This window comes from Corvus moneduloides, chromosome 19 (assembly GCF_009650955.1).
Source record: "Corvus moneduloides isolate bCorMon1 chromosome 19, bCorMon1.pri, whole genome shotgun sequence".
Classification (NCBI taxonomy): Eukaryota; Metazoa; Chordata; class Aves; order Passeriformes; family Corvidae; genus Corvus; species Corvus moneduloides.
Window position 1 is genome coordinate 532,447 of NC_045494.1, and position 12,642 is coordinate 545,088.

A 12,642-nucleotide genomic window follows, 5' to 3' on the forward strand; every position below is an offset into this window, starting at 1 on the left:
AAATAATGCTGTTATTTTTTAACAAAGCCAGTTTTATTCATTTTTTTTTATGGAACACCCAGAGTTGTAATGGGGGGGGAGCTGATGCTCTTTTCCTACAGTGGTGTACTGTAATGGGAACCCTGGTCAGACCTGTGCTCCCATGCCTGGGGTAACAGCCCTTTTCAGGTACTTCAGGCTGGTTAAATGAATACTGAGAAATAAATCAGATACCAATAAACCAGGGCACTGGTGGGGAGAGTCCTGGTCTCTGGGGTGCCTGTTCGCGCCCCAAGCTCTGACTGTCACACACGCTCTGCTCACCCTGATCCGCAGGAGCAGGTCCGCATACCAGCTTGCCAGGCTGAGGAGGGAGGGATAGGCGTAACGTGTCCACGATTCTGGAACGCTGTCATAGAAGAGAGCGTTTGCCAGCTCTTCCATCTCGGATGTAATTGTCAGCTCTCCCTTTGAAAAAGAGAAAAGTCCAGGCAGTGTCACCTGCAGCCAGTGGTGGGACATGCAGAGGGCTGTGTGTGGGCTCAGGGAGCAGAAGGCTGGGGCTGCCCGGCTGCAGCTGGCACAGCTTGATGGGTGAGAGCTGCAGCAAAGGCAAAGAGTACTTTGGAAGTACTGGGAGATGATCCAGGCAGCTGCGTGCTATGTACCTGCAGTCCCAGGTCCAGCTCCTTCAGCGAGCGCCTGATCTCATGGGTCAGGATGTTCATCCTTTCACATTCCTGGAGGGCTACAACAGTGTATGGGGTTTTTTCCTTTGCCTTTGCCATCATGTCCTCCATGTTGAACGGCTCTGGCAGCTGCCCAAGGATTTCATCCAGGACTGACTTCACCTGAAATGAGAATGCCATAAGCGGGTCTTACCCAGAGAAAAATGCTGCAGGTTCACATTTAATGACGTTGGTAAGATTTTTTCTTTTTCTGCCCTGGTGTTTCTTTGTACCTCCTCCTCTGTTACTAATGCTCCATTCTGTTACTAACTGCTCTTGGGTCTTAAAAAGCTGTAGTTCTTTTTTGATAGCCAGGGTAAAAGACCTGAGGCCATGGAGGCTGTGAAATTCAAGTGTAAAATCCAGGCAGTCAGGAAGATGATTTTTTAAAAAATTTATTTTGAATCTTTGTTTTTTGTAGTTGCTATCATGAGTGGAGGTTCCTCAGCCAGCTCCATCTGCTGAGGAGCCCCACGTAGGCCACATGTTGCCAGTGGGGCATCTTGGCCCCATCAGGGCGTGAGGTTCCTGACTGTGCTGCCGGCTGCCTCGGTGCCGTGTGCGCCGCCATCCCCAGGCCGGTGAGCACAGCCTGGCTGGGCTGGAGTCACCTCCCTCAGCTATCCCTGCCTTGCTGCTATGGGGCCTGCTCTCTCATTTGTCTCTGGGCCTGTGTCTGTGTCCCCTCTCTCTAGCCTCTCAGTTGTCACCCTTGAGGTTTTTCTCCCACTGTAATTACTTCCCCCACCTTAAAAAAATCAGTTAATTTCTACCATAAAGAGACAGGACTTGACTTGCCTGTTCCTCTCGGGAGGTACCTGAGCCTCCGGCAGCGTCGGATTCCTTGGGCTGCAGTTCCAGCACTGTGCGGAAGAGCCTCTCCGAGGTGATGGTCAGGAAGCCCATCTCTGCGTTGGGGTGCAGGCCATACAGGTGGGGGCTCTCGCCTGGCAGGTTGTCGTCGATGTACTGGTGGTAGGCCTGAGCGCAGGGTCAGGGGCAGCGTTAGCTTGGAAGTACAGGCAAAGGAGCCCAAAGTTCCCTGCAACCTTGAAAACCCGTCACCACTCTCGGGGCCCTTCGCAGCACCTGCCTCTGTGCGCACAGAGGCTCTTTTTTAACTTGTGTCTCAGCCAAGTTTTTCCCTTTCCGTCTCAACCACAGGAATTACTTTTGCAGCAATTCTGCACATTTCCAGGGGATTGACACTCTTTCCCTACATTCCCCTTGGTGGGCAAGAGGGAACTTGGACTCGTGCACTTATCCAGAGCAAATTGCAATGTTTCTTACCTCGTAATCCAAGCGGGGAGGGATCATAAACCCTGGAGCCAAGGACACGTCCCCATCCAGCATTTCGGGCTGGACGTACTCGCTCAGGTATGTGCGGCACAGCCGGCGGTCCCAGTCATCAGTGATGTGCCCCCCGTACATGATCTCACCAAAGAGGTACCGGAGGTCATCCCATGGTACCTGTAGGGAGAAGCTCGAGCTGGGACTCCCGAGGAGTTCCCCATGCAACTGCAGGGCCACGGAGTGATGGCTCCAGGATTGACCTGTCCAGTGTGCAGGGAGGTGACAGTCCCTGGACCCACAGAAGCTTGGGAAGAGTGGTGTCTATTGATCACCCACAGATTTCTCCTTGTTCCAGTATGAACACAGTCATCTGTGGTTTGAATCCTGTCTTTTTTCCAACCAGCACTGATCATGTCTGTGAGGGCAGGTCTAAAGGTGAGACTTCAGCCCTGCTCACTGCACCTGCATTCTTGGGGCGGGCTTTGCTTTTTAGTGGAACCACCCACCAATCAGCAAGGCACGGGTCAGGGCAGGCGCATGGGCCAGGGCAGGCACTTGTCCTGGCTGGTGCCTGATGCCTCTCCCACCCAGCTCAGTTGGGCTGAGTACTCATCCCCTTCCCCTGCCTGAGTGTGCAGGGAGCAGGGGAGGAACTGCTCCTGGCCCTGGGCTTCTTCATGAGATGGTGTTTGTGCTGCAAACTGGTGAATGTTCTAAGAAAGGCCAATTGTTGCAGTGTGTGCTGTGCTGAGGAGCGGTCACTTTGTGATCCCTCACCTTGGGGTTGGCCTCCAGGTAGTTGTGCAGGACATTAACAGAGACGGTCAGGTCGCCATTGTTGAAGGGGTACGGCCTGTTCCAGCCCTGGGTACCGAACCTGCGCCGCTCGGCCACCGCGGCGTGGAAGTAGCAAAGCGCAAACAGGATGCACCTGAACTCGGTTTCTTTGCTGCACTGCTCCAGTGTCTCCTGTGGAGGAATAGTGAGGGTGGGTTGCAGGTGAATATTACTATCAGATGCCCCTCTAGTGGAGAACATTCATAGGCAAAAGAGAACTGAAGGTGTTTATTAGAAAAAAAGAGGCATACAATTGTATTTTAATGATTTTCTAGTTGGTAATTTTTGCACTCATTTGTTTATGAAAGAATTTGGATTTCACACCCCAATGCCCTGCTGATGGCTGAGGCAGCTTGTTCATGGCAAAACTGCAGCAGCTCCAGGTTCTGCCTCAGGAAAGGCACTGGCAACCTGGCACTTCCTCGTGTTGGAAACCCTTGGGCAGCTCTGGTTACCCCTAAACCCCTGGCAGAGGGGGGCTCTGGGCACTCCAGGAGGCTGTGCTGGCAGAGGCTGGCTCTGGGTGCAGTGTCCCTGGCAGCAGTGACACCCCCAAGGTGCTCAGCCTGTGGAACCCTGGGAGGGGATGAGCTGCACACGCTGCCCAGAGTGGTCCCGAGGAGGCAGCTGTGGGGTACCTGGGAGAAGAGGTCGAGGGCTCCGTGCAGGTTGGCACGCATGCCTGTCGGCGGCTCGCTGGTGATCTTGATGGAGTTGTCCAGCAGCCCCTGCGGGATGATGTGCGACTCAGGGGTGGGGGCCGGCTCGGCACTCATGAACAGTCGGTACTCGGGGTGGCTGGCTAGGCTGTGCTGCTCCACCAGCTTCTCCAGTGTGCCCAGCCACCGGGCCACTAGGTGGATGTTCTGCAAAAGAAACCCTCTGGACCTTGTGAATCTTACCTCCCCCCCAGATTCCTACTGTGGCTCCACAGGGAGAAGGTGCAGTGCAACACAACAGCACCTGGGCTGGGTACAGCCAGCTAGCCCAGGCAGTGTCACTGCCATCACCAGGGATGGGGTGACCATGCATGGTGTGCCCGGATGCTGGCAGGACTTTGTGCCCTGGTGTGCCCGGTTGCCATCAGGGCTGTGCACCTGTGGTGCACCCCACTGTCCCCCACCCACCTGCAGGATGACCCAGTGGCCCTCTGCAGCTGCCACCTCCATGGCGTGCTCTGCCACGACCTCCTGGCCTTGCCCTAGTGATACATTGTGGATCTTCCCGTTATCAATGGTGAAATTCAGCCTTGTACCTGGGAGGGGAATGTGTGCTGTCATTATCAGCATCAGTACTGAGCTGGGGCTGTGCGGTTCTGGCCTCTTGGCCCCGCAGCAGCTTATGGCCGTCAGGACTGGTGCCAGTCTGGGGTGGGCAATGCCTCACCCAGTGCCTCCACATCCTTCAGCGGGTCGACGCCGGGGGAGAGAATGAAGAACAGGGGCGTGGAGGGGCTGCTCTCCTTGTATACCTCAGAGAGGTCAATGCTCCTTCCTTTCACGTACTTGCTTCCCATCTTCTCTTCCACAAATTTCCTACAGAAAAATAGAATCATCCTGTGAGCTGGGAACAGTCACTGGTTGCAGCTGGTGTGGTGACACTCTGGGGCTCTTGCAGGAGAGCTCTGTGCTGGGCATCAGCATACCTGATGGCATAGGTCATCCTGTCAGGGCGCAGGCACCGCAGCACACACAGCTTCTGCAGGGCTGATTTGTTCTTCCAGTCCATGGGGAACACCTCATTCTCTGGTGCCTCCATCTCCACAAACCTTTTCCATCGCTTTGCCGAGCCCTCAATGTCGCTCTCCAGGCTCCTGAACTCTTCCATTTCTGAAAGTGCCTTCAGGTCCCGCAGAGAAGGATTAAATCACTCCTAGGCTCTGCTCACCCTCACCCTGCAGGTGACCCTGGACCTGCTGCACCAGGGGCTGTGCTGGCATTGCCTTGGCACAGTGGGGGACTTCACAGACCCACCTTGATGGCACCCCAGCCCTGGTGCTGCAGGAAGTCCACGGGGGATGTGGCACCAGCCTTGGAAGGGAAGCGCAGGAGGAAGTCCAGCTCTGCTGGGTTCACTTCTTTCTTGATGGCCAGGACCTGGAAGTTGGGAGTGCAGCATCACAGCCACCCAATGCCCACAGCCCCGGCATGAGGGGCGAGAGGCTAGGAGCATCCAACAGCAGCACCAGAGTAAGAGAACAACCTGTCTAAACCCACATGAATGCCTGTTGTACAGCAGGAGCCCCAGACATTTGCAGGGATTACCTGGAAGGCAACCTGGGCCAGGAAGATGAGTTTGTCTTTCTCAAAGAGGCCCTGTGCAGTGTACACGTAGACTTGATAGGTGATCTGGTCCGTCAGGTTGATCACCCTCTGCCGGATGTCATCGCTGGGAGTCGCACGTTGGATGGCTTTCTCGAAGACCCCGTTGAAGGCCTGAGGAAGATCCCAGCAGGCATCAGCATGAAAGCTGAAACACTGGATCTCCGTGCTCCCCCAGCTCTGTCCCACCTGCAGACATCTCTCTCCCTCCTCACTCCCCATCTACCTTGAGAGAGAACTGGTAGATGGGGTTGATCTTGTTAAGGTCACTCAGGATGAAGTACAGGAGGGATGCGCGCTCCGCTGCCGGCCGGTAGTGTTCTCTCGCAACGTTTATTTGTACTTCAGTGACTTTAGCTTCATTTACCTGGAGGTGCAGGGGGCTGGGTGTTACCAGAACCCCGTCATACATCAAAGCAGTGCCCACCCTCCTGCTGGGTGCCCAGCCGAGCTGTCCCTCTGCCTGCGACACCAGCTCCAGGGAGCATGTTTACTTTTTCCTCAATTTCCTTGGCTGTGCGCTTTGTTATCTCCAGGTTCTCCACCAGCGCTGTGTCCCGCAGGAAATCTCCCCCAGCCGCCGACAACCGGGCAAGCAGTGAGTCCTCCAGCTCCTTCAGCTTGATCTTGAACTCGTTCTGGCTCTTGGTCAGGTTTGCCTGCGACAGCAGCACCCAAGGATGTGTCACTCAAGAGATCATGACAAGGTGCTGGCACCAGTCACTCTGTCATACGGCCACCAGTGTGCTGGTGCGAGGGGAAGGTGGATGTGGCCCCTCCTGGGACCCACCATCACCCGCAGGGTGAAGTGATGAGCGTGCCCAGGCACTGCTGGCTGCGGGGGGCAGTCGGGGACCTGCAGCTACAGGGTCTGGCCATGACTTCCTTGGCTCTTGGCACACAGCAGTGAGCACACGGAGGGGAGCTCTCATGCTCCCTTGCCCCAAAACCTCTGCAGTGCCCCGGCCTCTCCCACCCCTCTAGCCAGCAGCCAGGTCTGTACCTTCAGGGTCTCCAGGTCCGGCCGCTCCCGGGCTACCACAGCAGCCAGGAGCTGGTCCTCCAGGCCCTCCCGTGTCACCAAGAAGTTGATGAGAGTGCACTGAGCCTGCACCTCTGGCTTGTAGTGCGGATTAAAACATCGGGTGTGCAGGATTAGGTGGAACTGCTGGTTATACTCGACTTCTTTATCTCCAATTCTAATGTATCTGTTCGGTTAATTAAACAAATTAATCCCCACACACTGGGCGGTAACTCGTCACAGACAGATGCCCTCAGCCTGTGTGCTGTTCCTGACTGCTTGGGATGAATTTCTTTGGTTGGGAAGAGGCACAGCAAGGGCAGAAGTACCAAACCAGACCTGGCAGGGCAAGGATAGAGGAACAGGAGCTGGAGACTGCCTTGCCACAGCCCCCCATGGCCTCTGGGGTCCAGTTCCCCTTCCAGCTTATCATGACCTATGGCAGGTGTCCCAAGGAGCGTGCTCTTAAATCACTAAATGAACTGGATGCCAAGGACCAAAACAGTCAGAAAGACCACATTCAGTACAGGTGTCCTCCGTGGGACATTCTGGAGAACACTGCGGGGTATGGCCAAAGCAAAAGAAGGATCAGGCTCCCAAGCTGCCCACAGTGAAGGTGCATCTACCAGCATTTTGGGGCAGTAGTGGCTGCTTGGGGCAGGTGAAACCCCTCAGCGTTGGGATGTGCCGACCTGCCCTTGGCGGTGGTCCTGCTCAGCAGCGGGTCCAGCACTGCCTCCACCGTCTCACCGATGTCCTCGATCAGCAGTGTCTGTCCTTCAGAGACTGCCTGGGCAATGATGTCTAGGTATCTGAGAGGGGAGAGGGGAGGTTTGTGTGGCAGGCCTGTGCACTGTGGGGGGCTTGGGCTGATGTGGGGGGCTCATGGGGTGCTTTGCACCCACTGTGCCCTATTGGGACCCAGTTGTGCTCTGCCATTCCCGGCCGCCACAGAGCTTTTGGAGGTGTCAGGTACACCATCAGCACTGCTGCCCTTGGGTGCCCTGGGTCTGATGGGGGACGTGATTGCCCTGACTCTGCACCCTTCAATGGCAGGGAAAGGGGGGCTGGTGCAGCTCGAGCCTGTGCCCACCCCACAGCCCCTGGCCCACCTTCGCTGGCCCAGGCGGACGATCTGCAAGTCCTCTCCAAATTTGTTCTTGATCCACTTGCTGCCCTGCAGCTGGGCATCCACGAGCAGTGGCCACCGCTGGGTGCTGCAGAGGATGGCAGCGTTCTCGGTAGAGGTGCGGTCGCTGGGCAGCCCCTGGTTGTTCCAGGCAGCCACATCGGCAGAGTCCGTGAGGAGGCTGAGGGGGTCCAGGCCAGGGGTGATGGGGATGGGCACCTGCAGGGAGGAGCTGCTGGGTGCCTGGCCGCAGAGGGGTGGGAGCCCCTGGTGCTGGTGGGCATGGGGGAAGGGGCCCCAGGCACTCTGGGGTGGAACCTGTGGCCTCTCACCGTCAGCCCGTTGAGGAAGGGGATCCAGTGCTGATCCATCAGCTCAGCCCTGTACTTCTTGGTAAAGTATCCGATGTAGGACACGAAGGCGGAGACCAGCAGCACGTCCCCGCACAGTGTCTTCTCCTGCTCTCTGAGCTGCTCCACTGACTCAGCCCAGCGGACGTTTTCGGACGCCAGGCCCCCAACGAGCCTAGGGGGTCAGAGGGGATGGTGGCTGCTGTGGTGCTGTGACCCGGGCAGGGGGTGCTTGGGGACTCAGCCATGGTGACCTGGGGCGTTGTCACCAAACATCTCCATGGCTGCCTCCCCCCATGAATATCTGCCCAATTCATCTCAGAATTTTTTAATTTGGGGAGGATATGGGGGCTCTGCTGCTCCCATGGCCCTGGTGTCACGGGCACCAGGCGATGCCAGGGAGCAGCAGCCTGCCCTGATGCTTTGGAGCCCGCATTTGCATGGTACCTGTTTGCCAAGGTGATTACTTTGTTGGTTTCATCAGCCTCCTGCTGGCATTTGATCTTTTCTGCTGTGGCTTTCTCAAACTGAGCAGTGAGAGTCGCCAGATTTGCATTCAGGGTCTTTGGAAGAGAACAGCCCCAGAGTTATTCCCTGCCCAGATGGGAGGCTCCATGGTCCCGGAGCTCCACAGCAGCCCCATCCCAGCACAGTTCTTGGGCTGGGCTCTGGGTTCATTAAGTGCTTTTGTTTATTTGGTGACTGGGGGGCTTGTGGCTGGGGGCTGTGGGGACACACACTTACGACAATTTTGCTCTTAATGCGACTGAGCCTCTGCTGTGCCTCTGCCAGCTCGGCATCAGCATCAGCCACCGCCTGTCTCTTGGGCTTCACCGTGCAGTGCACCTCGTAGAAGCGGACCATGTTGAGGCACCAGGAGCACAGCCCTGCTGCGGCCGTTGACTTGGACTTGATGAACTCTGGGTTAAACCCGGGGTCTGTCCGGTATGGCCTGGAATGGGAGCACACGCCGCGCTATGGCATTGCCGACGGCCCATCCCGCTCCTCCCGGGACTTGGGTTGCCTCTGGGTGGCAGGGTGGGAGAGAAGTGCCAACACCTGGATCCCACTCCTGTCCCCAAAGCCTGCTGTGCTCCCAGGTGAGGGTCCCCCCTGGCCTCCCTGCTCAGGGCAGCACATGGCAGAGGCTGTGAAGGGGCAGGAACCAGCCGTGGACTCACTCAAATGCCTTGAGACAGGGCTCAGGGATGTTTTCCCCATCAAAGTTTTTTAAGCTTGCGAGGAAAGTGTCTGCTTTTCCTATCTTGACTTTTCCTGCTGTCCAGCTCTTGTCCTTCGGAATCTTGCCTTTTTCGGCCGTCAGAATCAACACAGCTGCCATCACATTCACTACCTCTGGTGGTGGGGCCCCAAAGGACTTCAGCTCCGTCAGGTTGTACTGGGAAGGGACCGCAGGGCCACTGAGCACCACCCCAGCCCAGGGCTGCCAGCACTAGCTGGGCACCTGCTTCCCACTGACAGGTCACCCACCTTGTTGAGTGTGTCGAGGGCCTCGCGGGCAGCGGAGAGCACCACCTCTGCCTCTGCCAGGTCAGCTGCACAGGCTCGTTGCTTCTCAGCCACCATCTGGGGAGGGAGGACATGGGATGGGGTGAGTGGCTGTAACCACAGAGCTCACGCTGCCCTGTCCCATGTTGGACACCAGCTCAGCACTTTGCACCTTGTTGATGGCTTCGACCTTCAGCTCCTCCTCATCAGCAATGGCTTTCTCCTTGCTGACCTTCTCTGTCTCAACACCCACCACATGGATCAGTTTGTCTGTGTCCTCGTTCTTCTGCTTCAGCTCTATCTCCTGGAGTGCCAGCATGGCTTTCAGGTCGTCCACCTCAATGAGGGAAGAAACAGAGCAGATAAAAGGGCTGATCCTGCCAAGCCCTGCCTGGTGGAGCAGCAGTGTCTTGGTATGGCTTGGGGACAGACACTGTGACCATCCTGCAGGGATGTGCCTGCTGTCTCCCTCTGTGCCAGACCTACTACAGGCATGATGCACGAGAAAGGCTATGGGCAGCCACCTGTGATGCTGTGCTCCGCAGCTTCGTCAGCCCCTTCTCCAGCCTCTCGATGTTGGCAGAGAGATTGCTCCTTTTACTCGCCAGCAGGTTTTGGTAGAGCTTTATCAGCTCCAGGAAGGTCTTTGGCGTGGTATAATTATAGCGTCTCTCCACGGCCAGGTAGGTCTTGGACATCTCCTTTGAGCTTGTGTGGACGAAGGACATGAACCGGCTGATGGAGGCCTTGACCTCTGGCTGCACAGAGAGCACAGACAGGGACCTGCTGCAGTGGGCAGCTGCAGTGACGTGCAGTGGCTGCACTGAGCCCTCCTGCAATGTGTCCAGCCCCAGAGGCTGGAGCAAAGTGACCCTTTTCATCAGCAGCACTTTGCAGGGCTGAGACACTGGTGCTGGTTCCCATGCCCAGCTCTGGGTCCCTGACATCCCTGCGTGGGGAGGAGCTGCTGTCCCTAGGCTGTTGCCTGTGGGGGTGTTTTAAGGACAGAATGGAAAGGGAAGGTTTGTCCTCACCAGCACAGCGCAGGGCTGCAGGCTCTGACACCGGAACTAGCTGTAAACTTATCCCAGACCTATTCCCAGCTTGCTGTTCCCAGCCCCCTGGGTCACGCCAGACCCCCATCCCTGGGCACACTAAGCACGGAGAGCAGCAGAGGTGCAGTTCATTGCCCAGCGCAGCCCAGGATCCCCAGTGCCTTAGGACAGCAGCTGTGCTGGGGTCTCGGCTTACCTCGATGTCTGGCGTTTCCTCCAGGAACCTGCTGCTGACGGACACGAGAGCATCCTCCGGCCACTCGTGGAACCAGTCGATGGCTGTGCAGTTTACTACAGCAGGGAACCTCCTGGCCCGCACACGCAGGGTTGAGCCCACAGGGGAGAAGCAGAGGACAACCTGGGGCAGAACGGCAGTGGCTGAGTGGGGTGTCCCCACTGTTGGGGTGGGGGGAGTGTCTCCGGGGGCTCCACATGCCTGCAAGGATTCTCTGCAGACCAGAGATTTGCTGCCTTCCCATTAACTCCCAGTAGGCAGGAGGTGGTCTGTGGTTGTGCACCCTGTGCCTCTCACCACGGCTGGAACTGGGCTCCCCTTTGGTGGCTGCAGTCAGCAGCTGAGCACAGTGCTCATGTGGGTGTCCCTGTGAGTGCCCAGCGTGGTGTGTGGCTGTGGAAGCTACTGACCCCCCTCTGCCCCCAGGGAGGTCAATACAGGGCTGTTCTGCCCTGCACCTCTGGGGCTGAGGGCACCTGGGGAGTCTCTGAAAACCTTTTGTTCAAACCCACCATCCTGGGGCGAAACCTTGGTGTTTCCGTGGCCTGTTGCAAAGAGGTTTTGGATCAGGCAAATCAGGGGCACAGACAAACCAATCAGGGGAGCAAACACCCACCCTTAACTGGCGCCTGACTTTTTCTATAAATAATTTCCAGCGGTTTTCCTTTGTGTCCTCCAATCCAAGAGACTTCACTTGAGGCCTCATGGCACTGATGATGGTTTCCAGGTCAGTATCCTGAAAGAGGCCTTGCACCTCCCCAGACGCCAAGAAATCGTTGATCACAACCAGGAATGATTCTTCAGCCATCTGGGAGTCTGTCATCAGGAACACGGTAGGGACGCCCTTCACAGCTGCTTTGATGTACTGGGAGGCGAGGTCCAGCTGGGACAGAGAGAAACTGTCACCCTGCAGTTCAACCCTCATGAGTGTTCTCCAAAGCAACCAGTTTGGAGCAGCCCTGGGCTGCCCCAGAGAGCTGGAAGGGAGCCTTTGGGAAGGAGCTGGTGCCAGATGCTCTGCCCAGGCACAGGTCCAGCACCAGGGCTGCCCACACCACCACGCCTGCTGTCACCAGTAGCTCCTGCCTATGCCTGGCTGGGGAAGCACAGTGGCTCCTTGGGGCAGGACCCACGGGGTGTCACCTGCGAGTGGATCCTGGCATGCAAATGCAGTGTGGCAAGGAGAGCAGAGCCTCGTCAGCCCACCCCAGGCACTGTCGCTGCAGGTGCAGGACCCATCCCCAAGCAGGTGGCACTGAGACAGGGTCCAAAGCTGCTCCCACCTTCAGGTCTGGGATGCCGTAGCCTTTCCTCAGCGTGATCTGGAACACGCCCAGGTTGCTGATGTGAGCTGCCAGCCGTGCCAGGCTCTGCTTTCCGCTGCCTCCCACCCCCACCAGTAGTGCATTGCCCCGAGGAGACTCCAAGATCCGGCTAATTCTGCAAATGTGAGACACTGCATCTTCGAAGAGCACCTGAAGAAAACAGGAGGGGAAGGTTTGGTGTTCTGGATCAGGGCGGAAAGAGCAGTGAGTGCCCCATAATGCACCAACCCAACCAAGCAAGTGCAATGCCACATTCCCATCTTTCCAGGGCAGAGCTGCCTGCCATGGGCACTCACCAGATTCATCGCTGCATTCACCTCATTGTAGCTGTCCAGGGCTTCCCCGAGCAGATCACTCAGAGCTGCCCAGCTTGCCACTGGCATGTACTTGGACTCATCCATGCCCTGGGCAAAGTGGCAGTAGATGTTGGGCTTGGCGAACACCGCGTCTTCATTGAGGTCCTGGGAGAGGCAATTCCAGCCGTGGGGCACTTGGGGGGCACCACTGGGCTGGAGCACTCTACTTTTCAGCACGACTTACTTGAAAAGAGGCTTTGCAGATGTCTGCCAGCAGCTTCTTGAAGCTGTACTGATCCTGTTCATCGACAAGCTTGTCTCCATACACCCTCTCTGCTTCGTGAAGCCAGAGCCGCACCAAGTCCACAGGGCTTTTCAGGCATTCGGGGGTGGAGAAGAGGAGCCCCTGAAAAATAAATCCCGCAGTCCTCAGGATTATTTTAGTACTGCTCTGAGCTGATTGCAAAGGTTTGCTCTGGGAAGAGGCCAAGGCCCTTTTCAGGGACATGGTATGCTGCAAGGATGTGGGATGAGGAAAGGGAGGAATAAGGATATTTTAGAAGA

General features: G+C 56.9%; 1 protein-coding gene across 1 annotated transcript in view; it reads right to left on the reverse strand.

Moving 5' to 3' along the window:
- The window catches only part of DNAH17 (dynein axonemal heavy chain 17), a 32,857-nt gene that overhangs the window by 1,576 nt on the left and 18,639 nt on the right, over positions 1-12,642 (reverse strand). Inside the window, 28 exon segments of the mRNA XM_032128953.1 lie at positions 304-447; positions 648-830; positions 1,506-1,688; positions 1,998-2,177; positions 2,778-2,969; positions 3,476-3,703; positions 3,965-4,092; positions 4,224-4,372; positions 4,483-4,676; positions 4,811-4,933; positions 5,102-5,272; positions 5,385-5,525; positions 5,653-5,817; positions 6,162-6,366; positions 6,872-6,991; positions 7,292-7,527; positions 7,641-7,833; positions 8,106-8,221; positions 8,403-8,610; positions 8,840-9,057; positions 9,150-9,245; positions 9,340-9,504; positions 9,692-9,925; positions 10,419-10,580; positions 11,074-11,340; positions 11,741-11,932; positions 12,079-12,243; positions 12,323-12,484. Of these exon segments, the coding sequence (XP_031984844.1) occupies positions 304-447; positions 648-830; positions 1,506-1,688; positions 1,998-2,177; positions 2,778-2,969; positions 3,476-3,703; positions 3,965-4,092; positions 4,224-4,372; positions 4,483-4,676; positions 4,811-4,933; positions 5,102-5,272; positions 5,385-5,525; positions 5,653-5,817; positions 6,162-6,366; positions 6,872-6,991; positions 7,292-7,527; positions 7,641-7,833; positions 8,106-8,221; positions 8,403-8,610; positions 8,840-9,057; positions 9,150-9,245; positions 9,340-9,504; positions 9,692-9,925; positions 10,419-10,580; positions 11,074-11,340; positions 11,741-11,932; positions 12,079-12,243; positions 12,323-12,484 (4,920 nt within the window).